Genomic DNA, 27,990 nt, shown 5'->3' on the forward strand with positions numbered 1-27,990 from the left:
TTTTGCTATATTGTAACACAAAAACATTTTATTTCACATTGGTGTTTAATAATTGTTAGACTTTTGCCATTTCACAGTATTGCTTACTTATTTTTTTCTACAATTATTTACTATAGGAAAGACACATATCTAGGCCCTAATCCTCCCACCTGTTAGAAAAAATCTGCACATGAACACAATGGGTGGCAGTCATCTGACCAAATGAGGGCATCTGTGATACAGATGCCTACATAACAGCTGACCACCTATGGTTGCACTTTATGCCAGTGGAAAAATTAAGCACATTTAGGATGCAGTGTCTTTCATATAAAACACCTACCTTATACAGGTCAGGTGAACAATATTCTAAAATGCTTATTTCACCCCACCAAATACAAAAGTAGCATTGGATTGTAAGTCAGAGTAAAGTATTAAAGACTTCTAAAGTTATGTGGGATGAAGCCTACCTTCTCTGCATCCTGCAACTACTTCCCATTCTGCATGTTCTTTGTCTCTGGTCTTCATTGCCATAAAAACTAAATGATTTAGAAATTCTGAACTCATTCTCTGTGAAATCAAGGAAACACTTTTTTCTGATTTTAAAGAATGGGAACCATAGGGCACTCAGAAACTAAATTATTTGCACAAAATTGTGCACAAAGTCTGGAGTGTATTGAAGAATTGAGTATACATCTCTGAACTCCAGGTTAGAGCACAGTCATTAAACATTCTTTGCAAATTGACCTTTTAGTTTCTTACCCCTGGGTGTCCCAGCACAGCCCCTTTCAAAACATCGGACAAGAAGCAATTTTCATAAATAATGTCCATCTTTGACTACTTGAGCATCTCCTCTCAGCTCTTTCTGGTCTTTTCATCCAGTTTTAACTGCGCATTTTGCTGGGGCCATGAAGTACATTCAATAACATATCCAGCATTGTAGGGGCTTAAGACATCCCTGCCATGATATAGGTTCCAGATGTGGCAACAGACACCACCAGCCAACAGCTTTTAGGATAAACAGTTTATCTCAGAATAACAGCACAGTAACAAATAGAAAGTAGTCCAGTTACCTAAGTCAAAACAACAGCAAATCCAGTATATCACTAATAGTGGGCTAAACTTAATACCTGGACACACAAAGATTTACGTAACAGTGGTTATCAGGAGGCCAGCAGGAAGCAGAGCATGTCTTCCTCTCCAGATGAGCAACTCGCACCCACTGACAGGTTTAGGAAATTTCAAATTCCCTAATCAGACTGTCCTTTTTTTATTGTTGACTTGCAGAAGCACTACCTGCACTTGTTAACCAGCCGTCATACCCCACCCCTGCTCCGCTCTGTGCTGGTCCTCTCCTGTGTGTGCACGGTGCTTGGATGCTACCTGAAATGGTGCGTGACCGCCATATGGAGCTATACCTATATAAGGCATGTGGTCACCAAATGGAGAAATAGTGTATAAGGCAATAGGAGCCCCACAGGCATGTTTTATGAAAACCATTATATATTATTTCAGTTTACTTCTTCACAGTTTTCTCCACAGTGTTGAAGCAGTTTCTCACACCTAGTAAAAGTCAGATGCACTGACAACTATCTTATCTTTAGCAGGTAGGTACATGCAGTAAGTGTTTGTAAATAGTCCTCCCTATGCTGGTCTCTGGAGAGTAAAATGTATTTAGAAATGTTAATTAATCCTGAGTCAAAAGCTTATATTTCTGGCTAATTCAATATATCTAGCTTGACAGCTATTCCATATTTTATCTGTTTCTGGATTGCTGCTTATAGATTTTATACCACATTTTTAATCACGTTTATTCTCTACACTAAGTATTATTTATCAAGAGATCTCTATCCAATCACATCAAAAAGTTAAAGCTTATCAGTAAATGTGCATCAGTGTAAAACATTCAGTCTTTGAAATATCTTTCGTGCAATGACCTTCATTAGTTTGATTTTAATACAGACTAGTTTGCCATACTCTTAAATATTTTTAACTTAAAAATATAAAAAAGTTAATAACTCTGTATGAAAAATATAGTGATTGTTAAAATTGTGTCAAGCAAGATAACTCCACCTTTTCCTTTTATTCTCTTTCTTTTAATTATAAAGCTATGGAGCCAAGACTGTGCAGAAAATTGTATAATCTTATAGCCCTCTTTTCCTTGTCCTTCAAAACATTATTTATAAAATGTTTGGGGCTGATTGAAATAGCAGAGGGCACAGCTAACCACATTGGGTTATTTCCCTTTTCCTGCCTAGACACCATCCAAGCTGATTGCCACTCTTGCTCTTGCAGTGTACAGCCTGAAGTGGTAAGGAACAGAGGTGTGTCCCAATGGCTCTGATTATGAGCCATGCAAAACCACACTCCAAATTAACACTGTGCCTAAAACACACACCACTCTGACAGAGTACTGAAGCCTTTTATCAACTTTTTGTCCTTGATCTTGTCCTATGTCTCTCTGTCAGTCCTGTGTCATTCATCATTGTCCTCTACTGCATTCCCAGTACTGAACAAGTAATAAGGTATGATATGTCCCATTGCCTCACAAACAAATAATGACAAATTATCCCATTATATAAATATATTAATATGGTTGGCTACCTACTTCCTTAACACTGCACATCTTATCAGAGGTGAGCATAAAAGTGAGAGGTAAAAAAAAATCAACCATAGTTTGAAAAAAATCTTAACAAAGAGGAGAGAATAAAGTGACAAAGAAGAAAGAGAATAATGGTTTCATTATCTTTGAATTTTCTGTTATGAGTTAAAATTAATGTTCCTTTCAGCATTCACTGCCAATACATCTTGAACCACAACTTTACAATACATTGCAAAAAACAAGACAGATGAAAGAGACAGAAAGAGATGAAGACTTCAGGCTACAGAATTACAATCAGATAATCCACTTTTTAATGTTATCATTGACTAACTGGGTACAGTTATCGGCTCAGTGTCTGGCTCCAGGATCAGCACCCATATACACTGTGGAATGAGTATTATTCAATTCTCCTAAATACCAGCTCACATATTTGCAAAGAAACTACTGAAAAAGGAATGGAAATTACCAGCAAGCATTGTATCTTCCAGTCTTCCAAGCTGTACAAAAGTCTTAAAAAAAATGCCCTTTGTCATCACAAAATTCTGCAGCCACTCTTTCTCTTACTGGTTTGCAGTATAGCTCTTAATAAACCAAAACTTGCTCTTGAGCACAGAAATATTGATGAACAGAGTGCAAAATGTTTTCTTAGTTGAGTTGAGAAAAAATTGCTTTAAAAGCAGCTGGGCTATTCTTTCTCTTACTCACCATGTTTCTAATGACACAGCAAGAAGATTGGCTGGTTGAACTACAACACATGCTCCTAATGGAAGTAGCTTGCTTAAAAAAGCTATATGAAGCAAATTATAAATGCATTTCTATAAATTCCTGTATATTTACAATCACCAATTTTAAATACTGATTTGCATGCAGACCTCTGGCATAAGGTTCTAGTAGGAACCTCTCTCTGTGCATTGCAGAACATTAAAAGGTATTAGATGAGGGACTGCAGGCCGACAGGTGAAGGAGCTTGCTGCTGCAGTTCCCCTGTCCTTTGTGCCTGGAAAGATGCAGAGAGATGGAGAGGACAGGGAGCTACCCAGGGACCAGCCATGGAAATGAGGTGGAAGGCCTGCTGTATGGGCATGTAATATATGTAGCATAATTTGAGAAGGAGAGGCAAGATGATGGAGCTAAGCTGGCATTTAGAACAGAATAGAATAGAATAGAATAGACTATTTCAGTTGGAAGGGACCTACAATGATCATGTAGTCCAACTGCCTGACCACTTCAGGGCTGACCAAAAGTTAAAGCACGTTGTTAAGGGCATTGTCCAAATGCCTCTCAAACACTGACAGGCTTGGGGCATCAACCATCTCTCTAGGAAGCCTGGTCCAGTGTTTGACCAGCCTCTCGGTAAAGAAATGCTTCCTGATGTCCAGTCTAAACCTCCCCTGGTGCAACTTTGAACATTCCCACACGTCCTGTCACTAGATACCAGGGAGAAGAGATCAGCACCTCCTTCTCCACTTCCCCTCCTCAGGAAGCTGTAGGGAGCAATGAGGTCGACCCTCAGCCTCCTTCTCTCCATACTAGACAAGCGCAAAGTCCTTAGCTGCTCCTCATACAACATTCCTTCCAGCCCTTTCACCAGCTTTGTTGCCCTCCTCTGGACTCATTCAAGGACCTTCACACCCTTCTTAAATTGTGGGGCCCAGAACTGCACACAGTACTCAAGGTGAGGCCGCACCAGCACTGAATACAGCGGGATAATCACCTCTTTTGACCGGCTGCTTATGCTGTGTTTGATGCACCCCAGGGTGCGGTTTGCCCCCTTGGCTGCCAGGGCACACTGCTGACTCATATTGAGCCTGCTGTTGACCAGCACCTCCAGATCCCTTTCTGCAGGGCTGCCCTCCAGCCACTCCTGTCCCAGTGTATACTTGTGCCTGGCATTACTCTGTTGTAGGTGCAGAATCTGGCATTTCAACTTGTTAAATTTCATCCCATTAATCATAGCCCAGTGCTCCAATCTACCTAGATCCCTCTGCAAGGCCTCCTGTCCCTCAAGAGAGTCAACAGCACCTCCCAGTTTGGTATCATCAGCAAACTTGCTAATGGTGCATTCAGCTCCTTCATCCAGATCGTTGATAAATATGTTCAACGAGACTGGCCCTAGAATTGAACCCTTAGGAACACTGCTGGTGACCAGCTGCCAGCCAGATGTAGCCCCATTCACTACAACCCTTTGAGCTCTGCCCTTTAGCCAGTTCTTCACCCAGCACACCGTGAACCCACTCATCCCACAGTTGGGCAACTGGTCCAAGAAGGATGCTGTGAGGGACAGTATCAAAAGCCTTACTAAAATCCAGAAAAACTACATCCACCGCCTCCCCTTCCTGCACTAGGTGGGTGACCTTATCATAGAAGGATATCAAATTAGTTAAACAGGACTTTCCCTTTGTGCACCCATGTTGACTGTGCCTGATGATTGCATTAGTATTTACATGCCTTTCAGTAGTACCCAGTATAATCTTCTCCATAATATTTCCAGGAACTGGGCTTAGACTAACAGGTCTGTAGTTCCCTGTAGTCCCCCATGCCCTTTTTGTTGATTGGAACAACACTGGTGAGCCTCCAGTCAGCAGGGACCTCCCCAGACTCCCAAGACCTTTGGTAGATGATAGAGAGGGGTCCTGGCATAACATCCACTAGCTCCTTCAGAACTCTTGGATGCATCCCATCAGGCCCCATGGACTTGTGAACATTCAGCTGATACAGCTGGTCCCTTACAATTTCAGGGTCCAGAAATGGAAAGTCACTGTTCGCACACTCGTGGTCCTCTGACTCAGGGAACTGGGCAGCCCAAGGTCTATCAGTATTATTAAAGACTGAGGCAAAAGCCACATTGAATGCCTCTGCTTTTTCTTCCTATTAGTCAGATGACTAATTGGTCCAATGTTTTCTTTATACCCCCTCTTGCTATTAACGTACTTAAAAAAGCCCTTCTTGTTATCTGAAACAACACTGGCCAGTTTCAACTCTAATTGAGCTTTGGCGTTTTGTGTCTTCTCCCTGCATAAACGAACCACAGTTCTATACTCTTCCTGTGAAGCCTGACCTCACTTCCAGAGATCATACAGTTTCTTTTTCCTCTTGAGCTTCACGAGGAGTTCCCTGTTCAGCCAAGCCGGTCTTCTGCCTCACTTGCTTGACTTATGACGCAGTGGAATTGCCAGCTTCTGTGTATTTAGTTTACATGTTTTGCTAGTTCTACATTACAGCTGTTTTCTGTAATAGGCAACCTGCCTTCCTCACCAGAAACTCTGGGAAGTTCAAGGAGGAAAAGATAAGGGGTGCTAGAGCTGCAGGGCAGTGCAGTGCCAGCTGAGAGTTCAAGTTGGTAGTAGAAGACTCCTGACATCTGGAAGACTATTGTATGAGGATTTAGTGATCCACATAATGGGCAATTCAGGTGTATGCCTTCCCCTCCCCACCCCCAGTAAATACTTAAGTATTCCTTTTATTTGTTGTGTGGTATCAGTAGTCATGGAGCCCATGTGTCCTAATAGCTTAGCTTATTTCTGTAATCATATGGACTAGTAACTTGTACTTCTGATTGGAAGCTGAGATTTGAAATAATAAAAGTGATTTCACTGCTCAAGGATGAAAATATGAACCTGAAAAACTGGTAATACAGCAGTGACATTAATAGTGTGTGAGTGTGCCTGTGTGTTTTGTACAATTTTTATGACATTCCTCACATTGGAGAGCAGGGGGAAATTAAGACCCAGCTAAAAGCAAATGACCCAGAAAATAAATTCTCTTGAACAGGAAGAAGAGCAACCCTGATCAGCATTCCCCAAAGTCTCTTACCACTGACCGGAAACCTTGCAATGCATTTTTTTTTTTTATCTGAGGAAATTCCCTTTGGGCATCTGCTGTCACTGAACTGCACAATTTAGTCTGCAGACCCTAACAGCTCTGAAGGTGACATTGTATGCCAAACATAGCTGCACAGAAGTAATTCGCTTGCAGGCTGATTTTCACTCTACAGATCTTGGAGCAAGTGACTATTCCCACTTCAGCACTTTGAAATGAATTTTATACATGGGGGGAATACATCCTACAGAAAACCTGCTGGAATCCTTTGGACTGTGAAGCATTACCATAAATGTTGCTCAGAAATGTTTCAAGGAACATACTTACAGATTGCTGTGAACGCATGCTGAGGATGACCCTTTTTGGTGTGTGTTTATTAAATACAATGTCACAGTTAGGACTCCGTTTTATGTTGTCACATATGTACATATGTGAAACACATAGTGAAACTAAAACACTGAAGTTTGGTCTAAAACACTGCAGTTGACACAATTACTCATCTTAGCAACGCACATTCCTTTGAATTCCTTCTCCTTTTAAATTTACCTTTGTGCTTACAAAGTGCTTGCTCTTGATTCCTGGCTTAACAAAATGCTTCATATTATGACCAACAGCTTCCCAGAAGGGCCCAGTTTCTTGTGTAACATATAATTAATGACAAGGTCAAGAGTTTAGAAGTCCAGGTGTTCTTTTCCATTCCTGGTGAATGAACTTTCCATTCTGCTTCACTCACATTTAGGAGGCCATCACAACTCCGCAGTACAATGATACCCTGATATTTCCTCTTTCAAATTTCTGCATCTTATATATCAAAATTCCCTACACTCAGATATTTCAAACATACTGGCCTTATATTTTACAGACCATATCAGTTTTCTGTACCAACCAGGGAATGCCCCCAGTCTGTACTTAGAGGAAAGTCTTAAAAAAAATAGAAAAAAGAAATAAAGGGTGATTACAGAGATAGTAGCAATTGAACAACTCTTTTTTTTTTTTTTCCAGGTACAAGAACAGTGTCCTAAACTCTGCTTATTTTGGTGAGATACAACATTAGTATTTTTAATAGTTTAGGCTCATTGAAACTATTTGACTTTTATTTCATGTTAATAACAGTGATTTGGCCACATTTATATTCAAATCATTATAATGAGAATTCTCCTTCATTTTAAAAGAGTTGAAGTATGGTGATATGGACATCTCTCTAACTGTCTGAGCTCAAGCTTCCTCTTTGGATCGAGCAAGCACCACAGATTTTCATTTGAGTCTTAGATCCTATGAAATGGCAAAGGTCCCTGGATGACAGGCAGTTCTACTGCTAACCTAATCCGCTCTTGCTTCCATAATGAATTGTTGATATGTCTTCCTGACCAACTTTTAAAAGTAGAAAAATCAAATAGGAATTATTTTAAAAAGCATTTTACAGAAAAAAAGTTCATAGCACTGTTGGAGAATGTGTATTCTCCACCATTTGGTCTGAAATGGTGCTATTTGTAAACACTTTCATTCACCAGTGTGATTCTAAATACCGGAGGAGATTTACAATCTGCAAGAAACACAATGCAAGCAACTTTTTACTACATTAAATATGAAAGGAAATTTATCAGACTAGGGCTTGAATGTTGGCTGCTTTCACACAAAACTACTGAAAAGCCAGAGCTCAATAACTGGATGCAGTTTAAATTATATAGATCCCTTTATGTACAGCTTAAAAAACCAAAGTCACTTGGGAGACTGAGCCAAGCTGCCCATGTAGTCATAGTCTCTGTTCCAAATTGTTTCATATTGATGATGTGCATTGCTAAATATTTCCTGTTTTCTGTTTTAGTAAGTGACTAAATTCTTCTTGCAGGCAACTTGAGTTGAAAGTCATGGGGGCATTTAACTCCTCAAATCAACAGTGTTTGGTTATGTGACAAATGCTCACCTGCACACCCACAAAGCAGCACAGAGAGGCAATGGCAGGTGGGGGAACTCAATTAATAACCTGCCCCAGCTACTCCCAGCCCTGTGCCAGGAGCCATCAGCCCACCACAGGTCCATCTCCACAATTCCAGAGATGCACAGAGCCCAAAGGGAGGTGGGAACCCAAATTAAGGATTCAGAGGAATGGAAACCCTGTCCAGGCACCTCCCAGGGCTGTCCCAGGAGACCCTCAGCCCTATTGTCCAGGTGTGACACCCACCAGAACAAGTCAATGCTGGAGCGCCTTTTGGACAGAGGGATGTAACTGCCATGGGGTATGAGACACATTATGGGATGCAGGTGAAGAGCATTTTGGAATAGCACAGGACTTATGGATGTTTAAGGGAGGAACCAAAGGTGGGGAGAAGGAGGGAATTAAGTGATTTGGGGAGGAACAAGTGTGGAAAAATAGAGGGATACAGGGACAAAAAGGGCGAGTCACGTGTAAATAGTTGTCTGGTCAGTATGCTTGTCTGGCTGTGTCCTTCGCCTGATCAGCACAGCCTGTCCTCTCTTCTAACTTATATTATCATCCCCCGTCCCCGTTGGCCCATTATGCCTTAGCTATCTAGTTTCTTGAAGGAGATTTCAATATATAATGGTCAACTTGCAGTCATAATAACATGGTCATCTAGTGATAAAAGCAAGGAAAGATGTGTAGTGAGAGATAATGCATTTTACTATATATATTTGGAAAAATGGACATGCTTTTAGGAAGCTTTTCTTGATCTCTGAAACAAGCATAACGTAACTAAGATAAACTCAGAGCAATTGTTCCCAGCCTGCTTAGACTGCAGTATGCTCCATCTGCTTCAGAAACGGAAGGAAAATCCATGTTAGTCCCAGGAGCTTGTCTGTTTTTCCATAATTATATAGGCTTGTCTAATAGAAGTTACTATCTGTCCTTCAATTTTTGCCTTATTTGTCATATCTACAGTAGCCCTATAGTTTTCTTATTTTTAGAATGTTGTGCATTCCCCATAAAATGCTGTATTTTTACCTTGTCATGCCAAGCATTTTGGTTTTGGTTTTTAACAGTGACAATAGTCACTTTTCGTAGTGACTTTTAATGGTCCTTTTAATAGTGACAATATAGGACTTTTAATAGTCCTTTTAATAGACAATAGTTTTATTATCACTTTTTCTTACATATTTGTAGAGATTGATGTTGTTTTTAGTGTGACTTCCAACTCTTAACAGATGGCAATTGGAGCTCTGATGTGGGCAAGGCCTGTAGCAGTGAGGTCATTTGTGTCTCTGTCCACTTCTTTATTTATCCTTACTTTGTCTTTTGTAAATAATCTCTATTGGTAGGAGCAGCAATGCTGGCATGAAATCTGCAGCTGTATTTGGTACATTTGCTATATTCATTTTATCAAATAATCACTGTAACATCTTGCACATTTCTTGTTGATGAAGTCCAACTATAATTTGATAAATATTTAGGAGAAACAAGCTTTTCTTCAGTGTTTCAACACCTAGTAGCATGCACATGGTTACTAATCTTAATAGTAGAGACAATATTATTGTATATCTTAAATGGGACATGATTCGTTAATAATGTGTGCACCTAGACTTTAAATTTTATGGACTATTTCCTTCTGACAAATTTATTATCTGAGCCACTCATTTGTCTTCTGTTTCTAATATGATTGACATTGTTCTACCATTGTAATTAGGCAATCTATCATTATCTTCAAATACCTCACCAAATGTATGGCTTTGATGCTGCTAGGGCTATCCCTAAGGCTGCACCCAGCCTTCGCTGCATTGTGGCTCTGTTTCTCCCCTCTTTGTTCATTTTTAGCGTATGTGATAAAAAGGCCTTTGGCAGCTCATTTTAAGTTTCAATACAAAGTCCAGCTTAACAAGACTTCTGTCTGTGCTCAGTTTATTTCTACTCCTTCTAAACTTTTAGGACACAGTTCAATAAAATAATTTTTCATATTTCAGTAATTTTTTATGTTGTGGGCTTATTCGCCCTAGATTTATACTCTGTCCTACAAAGCTGGGTGTTCTTCTCCCTTTTGCTTGCTTACAGTGATGGTCCAGAAAGGAGTTTTCCCTTTCCACTCAATAAAACTTCATTCTTTCTGTGCTTTCAAAGCCTTCAGCTCTGTAGTCTAATCAAACTAACGAATTTGTGTACTTTCTCTCAATTTAGGCTCTCTCAATTTTTACTTAGACTCTCAATTTAGAGACAGCTATCTACAAAGAGTTGCGGAAGAGCTTCATTGAACGACTACAGGGAAAAAGCATTAGATGCTACTCAGTGTTGACAGATGTAAATTGAGGTAGATTACAGAAACAGTCCTAGCTGTAGATACAGAATGGTGGGCTTTGAACTCGCCATCAGCATTTGAACTCGCCATCAGCTCTGGACCCTCATTTTAAAGAGGATGCAGTGGAACTGAGAACGAACAAAGAAAGGCAGCCTGGGTGACTAAAGATACAGCATGGCTCGCATCCCAGAAATGAACGAATCAACTTGGACTATTCAGAAATAATTTTGGGAGGGTTATAATGAGGATATATATAAAATCAGGAGAGGCATGGAGAAGGTGAACAGGGAAACATTCATAAAACAGGGAACAACTCTGAAACATCCATTCTAACACAGAAGCTTGAGGCATTAATGTCATTAGCAATTGGCGCAGTTAAGCAAACAAATGGAAGTACTTCTGTGCAAGCTATATACTTAAGCTCTGGAGCACTTTGCCACAGGATGTTGTACATTAAGTTTACATGGACTCAAAGACCAATTAGAGAAGTGCATGGAAGAAAAGAAATCTGTCAAGGGCTAACCCAGATACCAACCCCAGCACATGAAGCCCCAATGTTTTGTGCTACTGCAAGTTAAGAAAGATTGCCAAGGAAGTATCATACATGTTTCATACACCTGCCTACATATTTGCTGCTGGCTATCAATTATCAGGGTTAGATGAAAACTTGGATAAAACATAAACTTTCATCTACTGAAAATTTTGGAAATAAAAATTTTAAATAAGAAGTAAAGATGTATAGGATAGGAAGACAAAGACAATGTATGCTTTGATCCAACCTGAACATTGCTTAGTATTTATTTTAAAAAGCACTTCATATGCACTGCTGAATCAGCTCAGAACCAGTGATTATTTTCCATACCCAGATTTTTCAATAATTGCTTCTTGCTACATTGAGCGTTAAGGGAAAAGAATACCTTGGATGTTCACACACAGGAATTTCTGACCTAGAACAATCATTATAATCAATGCTTGAGGAATAAAAGCCCTTCATTAGATAATATTAGTCAAAATGACCTATTTACTTAGCTTTATTAATTTCCCTTCATCATGTCTCCTGTTTCATAGCAAAGCACCTCTAATTTGTTCCTCTTTTGGACCTGAGAAATGAATCAAATTTTAGCACCTGGTGGTATTTTTACAATCCAGAAAGTATTGTTTATACACTCCTTTCATTTACAAAATGTACATAGTAATGCTTCCCTAAGTAGAGGAAAAATCAAACTACAGGAGAAATTAATTTCTCCAAAGGAGCTCTCAGTCAAATCTCTCTCAGCTTTTCTCCAGGTAAATTACTAAAACATCAGACACTACCTGGTATTTCCTAGCTTGTCTACTCTCAGCTTCTTTGATCCCTCTGTCTCCCTTTCTCTGGCTGACATTTTTATGAAACAACATGCAGGGAGGGTGCTCAGCTCAGACATTGTTTGCTTGTGACTGGACTTTGGGCTGCGTTTGTAGGTGGGGAGGTGGTCACTTTCAGTGTTTTGCCTTCAAGGCATTTGACTTGTTTCTTACCACAGCTTCTATGAATGACAGAAACTATGACCAATGCATGAAGAATATGGTTCTTACCATCACTGCAGAGGATGCCAGATCTTCCATATGGACAAAGGCAAACAGCATCTCGCCTGGACTTTGGAAAACACGTAGCACCGTTTCCACATGGATTTTCATCACAAGTCGCGAACTGGCAGAGTTTTCCAGAGTAGAGTTTAGGGCATTCACAAAACCAATTTTCTGCATCGCTGACAAATTTAAATTAAAAACAACAACAAAAAAGTATAAGTACCAAAACACACTTAAAAAACCAGGATGGGTTTTGCACTCACGGAAAATCAGTGACATTTGACTTATTGTTGTAATACATTTATTTGTTTTTACTCTTTTTTTTTTTGCTTGTGTACCTGGCATTAGAGATGCCAGAATGCTTTATGGGTGACTTGAGTTGACAGGTTCTTTTGGATTTAATTTTATATTTTAATTTATCTTTCCTTTCATGGTAAGATATGTGACTTTTCTAATGTCGCACTAGTTATTTTTGCTGCTGCTTTCATAACATAGTCGAAATAACTGCTACAGAAAAACAGCTCTCCTATTATGTCTGAAAAAAGTAAAGAAAGAGAAAACAAAAAATGTAAAGTTACTAGTTTACTTTGCAAATGGAAACATCAATTGTACATTCACGTATTACATATAGCTTGTGACAACACAGTAGGATGTAAAGAAAAACTGAAATATGAATACTTACAGTAGTGATTATATTGAAATTGAACCAGAATAAACAGGTAATATCTCTGCTTTCATATATCTTATGTTCTCAGTCATAGAAAGAATATTAGAATAGGCAAGGGAAAAAATACATTGTAATCAGTCTTGAGGGGTGATAAAAACAAACGTTTAGAAATGTGCATATTCTGTTTGTATGAATTATCTTTTTTTTAGTATACAAAGATAGCACAATGGCAGATATGGTAGGAAAACCAAAATCAGATAGGAAAAGCAGGAGTGTAAGACATTCCCATCTATCACTTATTATAAATATAATTTCATTAAAGGTCTTATTTTATTTTCCCCTTGTTTTATGACTGAAATTAGATGACAGCTAGATAGGTCAGTTCATGTGTTTACTACACATCCTCAGTATTGAACAGAAACATGTCGGTCTTATACTTGATAAGGTCACATGTGCCTGTGGGTATGAATGCAGAAGACATGACAGGACCTGTATCAAACCACAGTCATTATATTTTTCCAGATAATAGCATAATCATTAGGATGTTCAGAGATAAAACGTCAAATACGTGTGATTTCTAAAAATCTGTTCACTGCTTATAATATCCATGCAATCAGGTTAGAGAAAATAATCTGGAGCTGAGAGAACTCCTGTATTTTTTAAAAGAGGGAAATAAGTAAGTCTTGTGACAGTCTTTGTGCATAGCAGTTGATTAGTGTGTTTCTAAACTGACCACCCGCAGTTCTGGGGAGCGAGGATCTCAGCTGGAGAGTCTACCAGAATGAATCTCATGAATAATGCCTCCAGACACCTTTGCAAAAGAAAATTGCTATCAGCTGCAATAATAAATTTCTCTGTGTAGCCTATTCTATTTATAGATCTGCTGCAGACACCAGGAGAGGAATGTAAATGAGATACTGGATTGCTTTCGTTTGTGCAGCATCAAAAAGCCTGCTTTCAATGGTTTTAATATCAGCATTACATAGTTCAGCTAATTAAAAAAGCAACAATAAACTGAATTATTCCTGGAATTCTACAATTAAAACTAGTTATCAAATGTGTTTCTGTTTGTTTATAGAAGAGAAGACAGATCATTGCTCCCACTGCCAAAATACAGAGACTTTAGTCTTCACCTTTTGTATGGTGAAAACCCCAGTTTTCATACATTCTTCTGTCGAGCTGTATATGTCAACATTGGCCATTTCTTTTTATAGTCTTACTTTTGCTGTTGTGGAGAAGATTAAAAATAACAGGTCTCATAAACTGTGAGGAGTTTATTGTTATCAAAATGAGCAATGTTCTAACATTTCACTATTGATGCCATATCATTCTAATAACAAAGAAGAGTGATTCCCAATGAGGCAAAGAAAACAGTCTTTAAAAAGTTCTACAAAATAATACAAAGCTTGAAAATACATCTAACCACACAGAAAAAATATCACAGCCAATTCACAAGAATTAGTATACTGAAATATGAAGTCCCAAATGACTTATTCTCTCTCAAAGCAGTCTGTCACCATACTTGGTTAAGAAGAGGACAAGGTGTCCCATATTCTGCTGAATTAATCTCAGCTACAGGAAACACATAAATGCTTGAATGACCAGGGACTTCTCTCCTCCCAAGTGGATTTCACAATTTCATGATATCCTGCTATCCTTTACTAATGCAAGGAGCAAGTGAAAGGGGATATAAAATCAGAATGGTAATATCTTTTGCCTATACTGTATACCTGTGAATGGCTCCAAGAAAAAGTCATTGGATAATTACATACACGAGCTGAAGAAAGTGAATAATAGGTGAAAGAAACAAAGAAAATATCAGAATTTTGAGGCTGCAAAATTCAAAACAAATTTAGAGTGTTTTGCTGAAATGTGTTATTTGTCTGTATTAGTGTTTGAGTTCCCATCCAGAGCACGGTTTTGAACCAAACCTCCTTGTTGTCCCCAGTTGACATGCCTTGGTTCACATTGTGGAGTGGTCTCAAGAGTACATGAAATCAATTTCTTTCAGATGAACCCACACCAGAAGATTGTCTCACACCTCAGGTACTCCAGCTGCTAATGGGCATTCAGTCCATGGGGCCAGACCAGGTCTAGTGTGAGTTAAAGCTCCCTGAAACATGAATAATGGGGATGTTGGGTCCTCAGCACTAATCAATTTGCCCTGTAAATCCACTATTGAACTACATTATCTGCTAATACATATGCAGATTTATAAGCCATCAAAAGAAAATCAGGCAGCCATGGTGCCTGATATCAAAAAAGCCTACATATCAAAAAAGGCTTCAGATTTTAAACTGGAGTACTGACGAACTCCAGAAATAGATAGAGAAAAAACCTAACCATCCAGAATCATATGAAGGAAGAATGACACAAACAGTGAGAGAAAATGGGAGAAGAGACAGAAATAGTGTAGAAAAGCAGTGGAAGAGACAAGAACAATACTCCTAGAGCACCATCACCTCGCATCACCAGCCTTATGATATATGAAGAAAAAAGTGGAGGGAAGATGAACTGTTCTCTGACATTCTTAGAATCCTCCTCTGAAATGGTAAAGGACACACTTTTCATTACCATTTCCCATGTTAAAGTATTCCTTTGATCTTTGGTCTAGACATTAAATAGGAAAGAAAATCATCAAGAAGCATTTGCATGGTATGACATGATATTGGTAATTCAATAATATAAATTCTTCTCCTTGAATCAGTACTACATCAGTGACCTGATTTAATGAAATCAAAGTTTTGTATAAGATTGACACCTTTGGGATGCCAACACAGGTTTTGATAACTCATGTTTTTTTAAATATTGCCCAACACAGAGGAGATTGGATTGTAACACATTAATAATAGTCACAGCTATATTTAACCACAGTTTTTTACTTTTAAACTAATTCTCTTTTTAACAGAAAAGATTTTAATCCCTCTGTACAAAGTGTCATAGACATAATTTGTACTCTAGTGATACAGTGCTGTGGTTCTCCAAAGCAGAGTATAATTTTCTATATGCATGTGCTTTTTCCATCTCTAAAGTGGGAGCGCTATGCTCTGTGATTCCCACTGAAAGCACTGTACTGTACATTTGCGTAGTCGTATGTGAGAGGGCTTCCCTGAAAGGAAGCACATTCAACACCCTTTAATCATCACAGTGCTAAGCTGAGAATGTCAAAAACTACATGTCGCAGTGGGTTCAATATTTAACAACACAAGTTCTTTTAGTGCTCTCACTATATTATCTGGGACAAAGCTATGGAAGTTGGAGGGAACAGTTTCCCAAGCTTCTTTAGTTAATAAATAGTAGATGTAATTCAGTTTATTTAAAAGTTGTTACTACTATTTATTTCTAGTGCCATTTTGTTTTAAAGTACTAGAAACTGAAAGGAGCATCATACTTTATCAGTTTAAACGTTAAGTTAAATTACACTTCCCGCAAAGATTGTTAAATCTCTTTCTAGAAAATACCAGGATAACGTAAAAGTGATTAGGATCTTCCTTTGAAAGCTTTGTGTAATAGCCAAATCCACAGAAACTCATTGCAGCCAGAAGGATAACCTTATCTCATCAATAATCTTAAAAATATCAAAGGACAATATATAAAGGAAGCATTTCTTCCTCATGCACAGCAGGCTTTTTTCTAGTATATAATATATCTGCCAATCTTTCCTTGTATTATACAGCTCCCAAAAATCAATTCAGCTTTCCTGCTGCTTTAGCACTTTCACCCAGGTTTCCTCAATTACGGTGTCTTCTCTAGACCTGAGTGCTTTTGTTAGCTTTACTGTTTTGAATCCCTTTTTCCGCTATCAGGAATTATTATTCTGCAAGCTCTGGTGATTCACTTTAAATTTCCTTTCCTTTCACTGAAGGCACTTTCTAAACTGCTTCTCTTTATATAAACAACCACTGACAGGGTCTCTTTAAACCAAGTCTAAATCACTTGTGAACTAAATTGTTTTTGAAAACTCCTAGGGAAAATATTTCCAGATTGGTTGGGTGCACTCATGGAAAAAAGCTTTTGCTTTAAATTTTCTTTGAGGCAGGCTTATACTCGGAGTTATACTGGTTCTAGCATGGACTAAATAGGAGCTCACATTTAAAAGACACTTCCAAATTCTTTGATCCAGGTTAAAAGTATTGGAGTTGGAAGGTTCTGATTCCACTTCAAAAAGGAGAACAGGAGTGACAAAAAGGTTCCAGCACCTCACTTGCCTGCTGCCAACACACAAGAAAGAGACCATTGCATACAAAATGGTTCAGCTCAAACAGAAAATTAAGTTATAGGACCCAACTAAGAAATTTAGTTAAATAGATGCTTAAACCATCCCAGTCAGACAACAATGAGCATCTACTCAATCTTATTATTAAGCATATGTATATGAGCTTCCTTGAACAAGAATCCACTCCTGAAACAATACCTAAACCTTAGAAAGTTTACTGGAGTTGTGTTTGAGTTAGTTATGACTTGGGAAGACAGAATTTGGTTTATGGAAATGATGAAGGAGGAAGAGCTCTTGCTTATTGGCAGAATATCTATTTCAGACCTTCAAAGATGTCATTATTTTCAGGAATTTAGGATTGTTAAAATTTATTTTAAAACGTACTCATTCAAATATCTAACACAGTACTATCTAACTTTTCAGGATCATAAAGCCTCTTCTGGAGTCTTTTATAAACCCCCTTTAACCTCCATTTTCCACTCAGATGGTGACTATACAGGTGATTCCCCATCACATGAAGGATTCCCCATCACATCCATTAAAAAGTATGATGCATAAAAAGTCCTGTCCTGTACTGTGACAATTATGACCATCCTTGTCACACAAGAGGATACACAATTGTGGTATCAAGCACTTCTGGACACATAACACTTAATGGTGGATGGTTAAGGATCCCTCAGGAAAAAGTACAGGCAGCAATGGTTGGTGAGAACAATTTATGTGGGCAGCAATCCGTTCCCTGTCCACATCTAGGAAGAGGAAATAATGGTCTGTCAGGCTGGGTCCATCGTAAGGGCTGTAATTAGCTCTGACACTATTCTTTTCCCCAATCTCCTCAGTCTTTTCAGTTAAATCTACATTTTCTTTTTCCTTGTGTTGCATGGGAAAAATAGTAAATTGATGTTATTATCTGCTAAAATGTATTTATAAAAATGAAATGAGAAATTTTTTTAAAAAGTTGAAAGGGTATGGTTTTGATAATAAAAAATCATACAGTAAATAAAAAAAAGTAATATTTTAAATAGTAATAAAAAACCATACAGCACTATATGAAACATGGCCAGGGAAGCACATAAACATTTTCAACAGCATAAGGTAGAAGCCAGATCGCCACCTCTCACTGAAATCACATGCTGCCTAACTTCTGTTTGTCCTTTGAAAAATCTCTCATAATTCCTTATAACAGAAAGTTTCCAATTGCTTCCAGCAGTACTTAGAGCCCGAAACAGCCTTTGCTTCAATATATGTACTATTTGCAGCAGGACTCATGAGCACCATATCCAAAGCAGTAACACTGAACATTGGTGTGCAGCATACCACTTGTTGCACTGTTTTCATTAAACATGCATTATATACTATTACTCATTTCTGATAGAATTTTAAAACAATCTTTTAACACAAAAACGTTCATTACTTCAGTGTTAGATGAATTTATAGGTTGCAGAACTATATAACTTAGTCATTTCCAAGATTTCAAAGTTTCCTCACAGTGCAACTGCAGTTTGCTACACTGATCATGAGGAGATGGATAACCACAAAATTGAAGAAGAAAATCTTGAATAGTTTGTAAAATAACAGCATTTACTTTAAATTCACAACATAAAAATTTTAAACTATAATGACTATAATCTAAATCCAGAACTGTCTACTGTGGAAAGAGAAACAAAGTTAGTTTAAACCTAGGTGTTTGTTATACTTTCCTCTCTTTCTCAGTTTCTTCCTAATAATTTTTTTCTGTTTCTAAACCAGATTTTTTATTTATGTATTTATTATTTTAAACTTTCACTGATGCAAACTCTTCCTATTCCATTCTGAATTCAACTTACAGAAAGAAGTTTGTGTAACCACTTCTTCGTTGCATTATCACTAGTTCTAATGATTTGCAACTCTAATAATCAGTGGCTCAGCATTTCCTTCGTATCTATTTAGCACCCGTTACCCTTTCTATTTTAAAAACATTCTTAATCATAAGGAGTTGATCATTGGTACTTTCTCATAAGCCTGGTCCATGTACAAGGCTGGAAGCCAGGAATCTCTTAAGAACTCACATCAAAGGGTAAGTTAGGCTTTGAATTTGCAGGGCATCATCACCTTCCCACAGTGATTTGCCCTGTTCATACAATTACTTCCCAATACCCCCTGTTAATTCAACTGCGCAGCCTTCTTTTCAATCCTAGGTACCATCTCAGGTCCTTCTAGTTTCAACTCAGTCTCTGAACTTCCTGTTTCTAGCTCAACAAAATGGAGATCATTTTACCATATGCACGTAATGCAGTGTAACATTTACATATAAGCATTTAATGTTTATAAAACATGTAAAATGAAATGCTCCCTAAGCTATGAATAAAACCAGCGATTACAAAATGCTCTATGAAAATCTGACAACATTGTAATGAGACAAGGTAAACCATAGCTGCTATGAACTGACATCATCTTTACCATTCCCTTTGGATACTTCCTTTTCTAACAATCCCACAAATGCCACAAGAGATAAATTCTGAATGAATGAACTTCATGGAGGAGAATCTGAATTGAACCTTTCTTACAGAGTCCATCTTTCCACATTATATCTGCACCTTATTTTTCCTCAGTGATTGCCAAAAGAAAATTTGTACCTTGCTTGTTCATTTCTTAATGTGAACACAAAACTGGGTTCACAGGCATGCACTCTGCTTTTTCTCTGGACAGCTTACAGAGCCACAAGAAGTTTTAACTGGGACACAGCAGGTATTATGATAATGCTTTTCCATGGAAGGGGATGACTATGAGCCATACTTTTACAACAATATTTTAACATTAATGAGAAAGTCATATCTCTCCACTTTGCCTGTTCAAAGCTTGCACGTAGTTTCTAATTTTTTAATTGTATTTGTTGTCTATCCATGGACCTTGGGAGCTTGCTGTTTTTCTCTGATTCTTTAAGGTGACACAGGAAAAGATAATATTCCTCCCTACAAATCATGCCTCAAAGCAGTAAGCATTCATGGACAGATATTTTCTGTGTTTGCACAGTGGCTAGTGAAATGTAGCCCCTTGTTCCTTCTGCCTATGCATTACAGCAAATATGATTAAATAATAACATAAACTAATATATATTTTAAAATATACTTTTCTTGTACCAGGTCATGGTGTAATTAACGTATTAAAAATGCACCACTGACTTAATCAGTAAAGATGGCAGTGCAGGACACTGCCTGGACTTTTACACATTCTTTGAAAAAGTATAACTTGAGATACAACTAAAAGTCATTTGCATATAGAAAATATTTTTTCAAGCTCCTGGTCAAATGAAGTTAATGACTATATATACAGCATAGGAGGCTGTAACCTGTCAAACATCAAATCCTAGGAATGTTGTGGGCTGAGTTCATTTCTATTAACACCTGAATCTAAACCTATTTTGAAGCTTGAGGTGATACATGAATGAATCAAGCAATTGTGCTTACCATATTTTCTACAAATTTAGTGCTTATGAAAGGTGGTAGATTGGACGAAATTCTCTGGTTGGCACAAACTAGATAATATAAGTTTCCTTACCAATGACCAGGGTAATTTCTCTGCCTCAGAAAGTAATTCACACCTCTGTGCCTTTTCAATCGTGGTTTCTTTGACTGACAAGAGGTTTAACTCTAATATAGATAACTCCTAGAGAATTGAAATAAGATTCTGGGAAGTTCCAAAAGAGCTTTGTACAGCCCTCAGACTAGAATCATCAGTCACATGATGTAACTGAATTGGTAGGTCATGTTTGAAGAACACTGATTTTCAGGAATCACCTCACATATACTGGGAGATAAAGTGTAGAGCTAATTCTTATCTCAGCCCAACAGTGGTGTTTCATCACTGGAGATATATCTAATTACACTGTAAGCATGGAATGTGCGGTCCTGAAATCCAGCAAAAAAAAAAATCTAAGCACCCTAGATTTTGTGGTTCTTAGAACAAGAGTAGTGAAATTGTCTTCCATCAGGCATTGCATTCTCATGTTGAATGTAGTATAAAGACTTCCCACAACAACAAAATACCATTTTTTGACTTCCAAAACAAAATGTCTCTTAAAGCTTCTGGGTGTCTGTGTCTTTCTTCCCATCTCTTTGAGATTCACTTCCTTCCCCACTGTAGTCCAGATAACTTCCTCTACTGTCAGGAGTAAGAGAGAAGAAAACCACAGCACTGTCTTCTTCTGCATCCTTTCTCTGGGGTGCCACCAGCTCTCAGAAGGAGTAAGAAATCCCTGCAGCACAGGATTTTTGCTTATACATTAACTGAACTGTGGGAGGTTAAGGAAAACTTCATAGATTCCCTTTGCCCATGGCTCTGTCTGAATATCCACAAATAATTCAGACTAAGCTATTTCTTTAAATGACTTCAAAGGTAGGTCACAAAAACTGAAAATAAAAAGCAGTTAGGAACATTAGTGTGTTTGAAGGACCAAATCTTGACCTGTCTACCACAGTTTTCTCCTACTACAAATTAAAGATAACACATAGGAAACTGCATAAACTTCTTACAAAGACTAATTGCTTAAGCTTGCACAACTATTTGAACATGAGAAGGGCAAGAGAAGTGCTGAGTACTAGAACTACTGACAACATCGACTGAAGTCAAAAGTTAGCAATCACTGTGTGCTTTCAATTTTTTTACAGCATAGTCTTTATCAATAGCTTGAGTTGTTCTGTCTTGTAGGTTGACCTTTTACTTTGATGGCTGCCTCAGCTCTGAATTTCACACATTCCTTGATGATGGCTATGACTTATGAAGGATATAAGGTGCCCTAAAAACTGTGAAATCAAATGCTGTAAAACTGAGTGTTGGCATTTTTCAAATGTGCAAGAACTGTAATTGTTAGAGTTGTTCCATTGTTGAGAATTAGCATAGTTGGGTGACACACCAGGCTAAACTAATGCAAAATGCAACAGAAAGTCTGTTTCGCAGCTGACCTTTATAATTGGTACAAAAGGCCATTTGTGTACCATTTTCTCAAACAGACCTAACTTAAAATGCTATTAAATTAGTGTCTCTCTAGCTTGCACTCAAGAGGTCAGATAAGCCAGGTAGTCTGACTTATTTGCAGCAAAAGGTAAATTACTATCTTGAAAAAGGAAATTACAGGAGAATTTATGTTAGAGAAAAACCATTGCATCACAGCATCATTAGCAGTACTGTTATTTGCTTCTGGACTTCCTTCAGAGAAACGAGTCAGTTCTCTTCCTTGATATCATGATGCCAATCCATTTCTTTACATTTATGCAGAAGAATAACGGGAAGTTATTCTGTCAGTCTGGCTCTACAGGCTACCTGATCTTGCAGACTTCAGGGGAATGGAAATAAGCCGTTCTTTTAAATAAGACACTTGATCTCACAAATGAATGACTAAAGTAACCCAAATTCAGACTGGAAATACATATGTAATAATTTACATTTAATCATAGTGGTATTTAGAGTAGTTTTGTGGAAAACGCAGACATACGATTTTACATTGTTTTCTGGATATAGGGTATCTAATAACTAAGGTTTAGCAAGACGGTGTCTGTGACAATATTAACCTTTCAATGTAAACGAGCTTCTTCATGTCTTCCAAACACTTTTTATTTTCCAGTGTGCATCAGTATGATGTCTATCCATGTAAAATGAAAGTACTGTAACAATTTCTAATAACAATCTGATATTACACTGTCTCATTCTAATGTCTGAATATTTTACAGATATGGCTGTTCGCTGCTGGGTGGAATGAGTGGTGCTTCAGTCTCTAACATACTCTGTACTCTTCTGACAGAAGGAATTCTACCCCACTGATTCAGTAGCAAGGATGGCGATTTGAAAGGTCTATCGGTATTTTTGCCGTAAAGTTTTGAGACTATGTCTACAGCAGAATGAGGAGATCATGGAAGCAGAATTAGACATATTCAACTTAGCTTTAATCTAATTAGCACTGTTACCACCTGCAGTGAAAACATGGTGGGATGTTTTATCCTTACTGGTAATCCTTCAAGGAAAGCAGGGCTTTTATTCCATTTACTAGCACGTATTGATATTACTACTCATTCTATCTTCATGAAAACAACCTTAGTTGTGTCTTTTCTACAACCATTATCTCTTTATTTTGCTTTATAGGCATGCCCGCTGTTTACCCATAGAAACAAGCACAGAATGAACTGTCATGCCTTGTGGTCACATGTTTATTTTGAAGTTACCACATAATGGAAGTGAGAGTGCCTGGGGAAAAAAAAAAAAAGGCATGGAAAAAATAAGACACAGGGCTAATGCAGCCAGAGGAAAGAATACATTTTAACCCTTCGTGTTTACTTCCTTCAGTCAACTTATAACAAACATAGTTACCAAATCCATATTGTCTGCAATATTAAGGCAGAAATTTCTTCCTTTGATATCAATACTCCTATAAGTGAAATGCACATTAGAGCTAGTAAGCACGATTGACTATGCCAACAGCTCAGTTAATAGGCTGGGGAAGAAAGTTAAAGATCCTGCTTGTGGGTACACAGTGATTTGGTAATGACAGTAGGTGCTTGGAGTTTTTCCAGGCTTCTAGGTTCAGCTGGCCAAATCAGGACAGCTCTAATGAAATCTGTGGTGCTCTTGAAAAGTCACAGCTTTTCACCCACTGTAACACAAATAGGCATAATTAGAATCAGAAATTTAATTTTGGGGTGCTCAGATGGAAGAAGGCAAACTGGAATCCCATTCTTTACTTCTGGACTGCTTATGCTTTAATATTAGAAATTTATTGACAAAAAGAAAAAGTAATCCCACAGTACCGACTAGAACCTCAGTTCTCTCCATTTCTGTTATATGCCTGATCAAAGCTAGGGGCAGGTCCCCTACTGATTATTCTTGGTCCAGAGCAACAGACTCTTTCACTCTTGCATTTCTGGCTGCAAAGTTCTTCACTTCTGAAGAGGAGGTGAAAAATGCTCCCAGAAAGCTTCTGGGAGACTTGGGTACTTAAAGACTAACCTAGAACAGGGCCTGGAATCCAAAAGTGATTTGAGACCTGTACCATAAATTACCCTAGAATCATGAGAACTTGATAGAATCTGAGGTTATGTAGTATTTTTATTTTACAGGTGTAAAAATGAAAAATACAAATGTCATCTGTGCTAGCCAAATGAATTACACAACTATTAGTCAAAGGAGAACAATTTCTTTGTTAACTGATTCCATTTTCTGACATGCTTTGTAAAGCTTTTTTAAGAGATTCAGGACTGGAAGGCAGTTCCCTGGAGCTGAAGTCCCCCCACAACTAAATAGCTTTCACATCAAAGAATATGTTTCTCTTGAAACTCCTACCTGTGACTGAATTTCCAACACAATAGGTTTTAATGTGTTGAAGAGTCAGACCATGGTGTGAATGTTCAGCTTGTGTCTGAATCAGATGACTGGTTTCATGAGGATCATAATCCTCATCACAGTGGCAGATGCTTTAAGGCAGACAAAGATCACCATGAAACCACTTAGCAACTACAGAAGCTGGTAAAACATCTGAATTCTTTGATTCTGAATTCTTTGATGCACGTGCTTCTCCTCATTGCAAAAAAGAAAAAAAAAAAAAAAAGAGTTCTTGCTTTACTTAAGGTCATGTAATCCTGAAAAGTTAATACTCAAAAATATGCTATTGTGTGACAAATCAGGATGTGATACAAATCAAATGCCTCCAAAATCAAAATAAAAAATACTGACTTTGTATGCAAAGTCGGTAATCAAATTGTTTTTTGTGTTGGATATTGAAGAAAAGGGTGCAAGAAGGCGGGAAGTCCTACTGACGCACAGCTATGATTGAATTGTATTCTCTGCACTATATAAGCTCTGAACTAAATTGACGTGCATTCAGGGGTAGAAAAGTAGTAAACGATATGTTGTTGTCAAAAACAGGTATAGGTTTCCTTTTGCTTTCATTTTAATTTTTTAAATTTGATTTGTGAAATCCTGACTTTGTTAACATTCACTTAGAACTCATTTTATATGTGATCTATGTAAACATGGAATATCATAATCAATTACATATATTGTTAGGTCAGTTTGACATTGTATCATGTATGAGACAAGTGCTTTAACACATCTTTAACTGCAACTGATATAAAACATAGTTTATTATAAACATTTATTAACTGTTTTTCTACTGAACTATTTAAAATGTAAAATCAACAGATTTAATTTGTATCTTCTAGTACATGATGAGCAAATTCCTTTAAAATTTCACTTTCCTTTTGTACCTACACTACCATTTCTTTTTAAAGGTGTCAAAGAGATGAGTAACTGAACTGTTTTAAAATATGTTAATATTCATAATCTTTTATAATTTGTCAAACAGCAATAAAATTCATTTCACAGTGGTATTTGTGGGAAGGGGACCTCTGGCAGAGGTTTCTGCTAATGCAACTGAAGATGGAATATCTTCACTGGGATTGAATCTGCATTGTGATTGTAAAGAAAGCAGACTAAGACCAGTTTGTGTTGCAGTTGTAAGAAGCTGGCTCAAGTCCTCCAAGATTTTGCAGAAAATCTCTTCTGGCAGAAATTTCTGTAACTCGGATGGCTACCCTTAAATGTATTTTCTGTAATATAATTCTATGTCTTTTAGTATAATCTAAAACAGTGTTTATGCCAAGGTATCATTTATGTGTTTCCTGTGTTCCAGCAATTAGATTTATGCTAGACTGGAAATTGCAGTACTGGAAGAATGGAATGATTCATTGCTAGGGTGTTTCTATGGTAAGCTTTTCCACTGCTGTAATTGTTCAATGCCACAGGTGGTAGCTATGGCAGCATCACTTGTGCAGAGAGAATACCATGCACCTTCTGATGTTTTAAGGAAGGTTAAATTTTTTATTGCTAAAAGCAGTCCTATACAGCACAATACTTATATATGGCATTAATTACACTGTTACTATTAAAGACTAACTCATGCACAGTGAAAGTATCTGTAATAAATGCTAAAAATAGAAAAAAATAGATATTATGGACTTAGTGACTTATTAAACAAAGAATATTTGAAGCTGTACAAGTAAAAGTTGTAAGTAGAAGACACATAAAAAGTGGTTGACACAGCTTTAGAAAAGTCTATAATGTATGCAATTGTAACTAAGATTTTGGTATATTTGTCCATTTTATCTAAGGGTCACCTTTATCTCCAAAGTGGTGCAGTTATGCCCCAAACATGCAAGCTAATCTATTTTACACAGGACTCCATAAATCTCAAATTTTAAGGAAGACAAGAAAAACATAGCCTTTGTGGAGCCCCTTTAGCACTCTATTTGTTATTTATCAAATATCTTTTTGTATACATAGCTAAGCTGTGCTGCTGATGTGATACAATAAGATGCAAGGAGCACTAGAACTATGAATTCATCTAAGAATCACCAGCTAAATCATACAGGATCACAAACCGTACATTAATCACTCCTTCCTCATACATCACCACCTGCCAGGGGACAGCTGGTAATGTGCCCTCTCTCATTCTTAAACAGTTGCAGGCAGTACCAGAAATAGTATTATGTCCAATTTTATGAAGGTTAAGTATCCTGGAGAAAAGGCATCGTCCTCTTACTACCCAAGCTATTAAAAAGGCTCATCCCCCATTCATCATCATTTCAGCAAATACCTTGCTCTGTAGTCACTGTGCACTCCTGCCTGCCAGGGAACGCAACCCTCTAAAGAGCACAACCTGCAGCATGTTCCTACCGCCTGTCATATTGCAACAGCTGAGTTTTTCCAAGTGCACGCCAAAGACCCTGTGAGAAAGCCCCAAAACACACTTTATTGCAGCCAATCTGATGACAAGAAAAAACAATTCCTTCCCACTGTCCCAGAAGAAATTAGTGCAATGTTCACAGTGGCTTGCAGGATTCACAGCTGTGCTCTGACCTATTGTCCTGGTTCTGGCTGGGATAGAGTTAATTTCCCTCCTTGTAGCTGGTATAGTGCTGTGTTTTGGATTTAGGATGAGAATAATGTTGATAACACACTGATGTTTTAGTTGTTGCTACGTAATGCTTACACTAGTCAAGGACTTTTCAGCTTCCCATGCTCTGCCAGGTGCACAAGAAGCTGGGAGGGGGCACAGCCAAACTGATCCAAACTGGACAAAGGGCTATTCTGTACCATATGACGTCATGCTCAGTATAGAAACTGGGGGCAGTTGGCCAGGGGGTAGTGATCGCTGCTTGGGAACGGGCTGGGCACCACTCAGTGGGTGGTAAGCAGTTGCATCACTTGTTTTTCCTGTGTTTTGTTTCTCCCTCTCTCTTTGTTGTTTTCCTTTTCATTACAATTTATTATTTATTATTATTATCATTATTATTTTATTTCAATCATTAAACTGTTCTTATCTCAACTCAGGAGTGTTATTACTTTTACCCTTCTGATTCTCTCCCCTATCCCACCGGGGGGGGGGAGGGTGAGCGAGCGGCTGTGTGGTGCTTAGTTGCTGGCTGGGGTTAAACCATGACACCTATGAATGAAAGCTAGTGATCTCCCAGGAAAAGAGTTGTGGCTGATGAGGGAATATCATACATTCTTTCTTTTCTGAGATATGAAAAAGAACTGGTGATCTATCTGACTCATTTTTGGCATGTCTTATTAACTCATGGGAGAACTCAGAACCCTTTCTTCCTCCAGGCAGAGAAAGCCATAATCCCTTTTAGCTTACGTGACATGCATTCTTCAAATGGAAACTTTTTGCTTCTAAGACCTGTCCTGTGGCCAAGACACACTGACACCACGCTATGCCTCCTCACCTGAAACAGTACAGGGTAGCAGAGACACATACCATTTTTTTATTTTGCTACTCTGGTAATGTTTCCAAAATTAAGAATTTTGAAATATTATGAGTGCCAAAGAAAAAAGAGGTGGAAAGTGAAAAGCCTAATTATTACACTCC

General features: G+C 37.9%; 1 protein-coding gene across 1 annotated transcript in view; it reads right to left on the bottom strand.

Moving 5' to 3' along the window:
- EYS (eyes shut homolog) overlaps nt 1-27,990 on the bottom strand; it is a 944,771-nt gene that overhangs the window by 51,276 nt on the left and 865,505 nt on the right. Inside the window, 1 exon segment of the mRNA XM_072855247.1 lies at nt 12,217-12,389. Coding sequence (XP_072711348.1) covers nt 12,217-12,389 — 173 coding nt within the window.

This window comes from Ciconia boyciana, chromosome 3, assembly GCF_034638445.1.
Source record: "Ciconia boyciana chromosome 3, ASM3463844v1, whole genome shotgun sequence".
NCBI classification, from domain to species: domain Eukaryota; kingdom Metazoa; phylum Chordata; class Aves; order Ciconiiformes; family Ciconiidae; genus Ciconia; species Ciconia boyciana.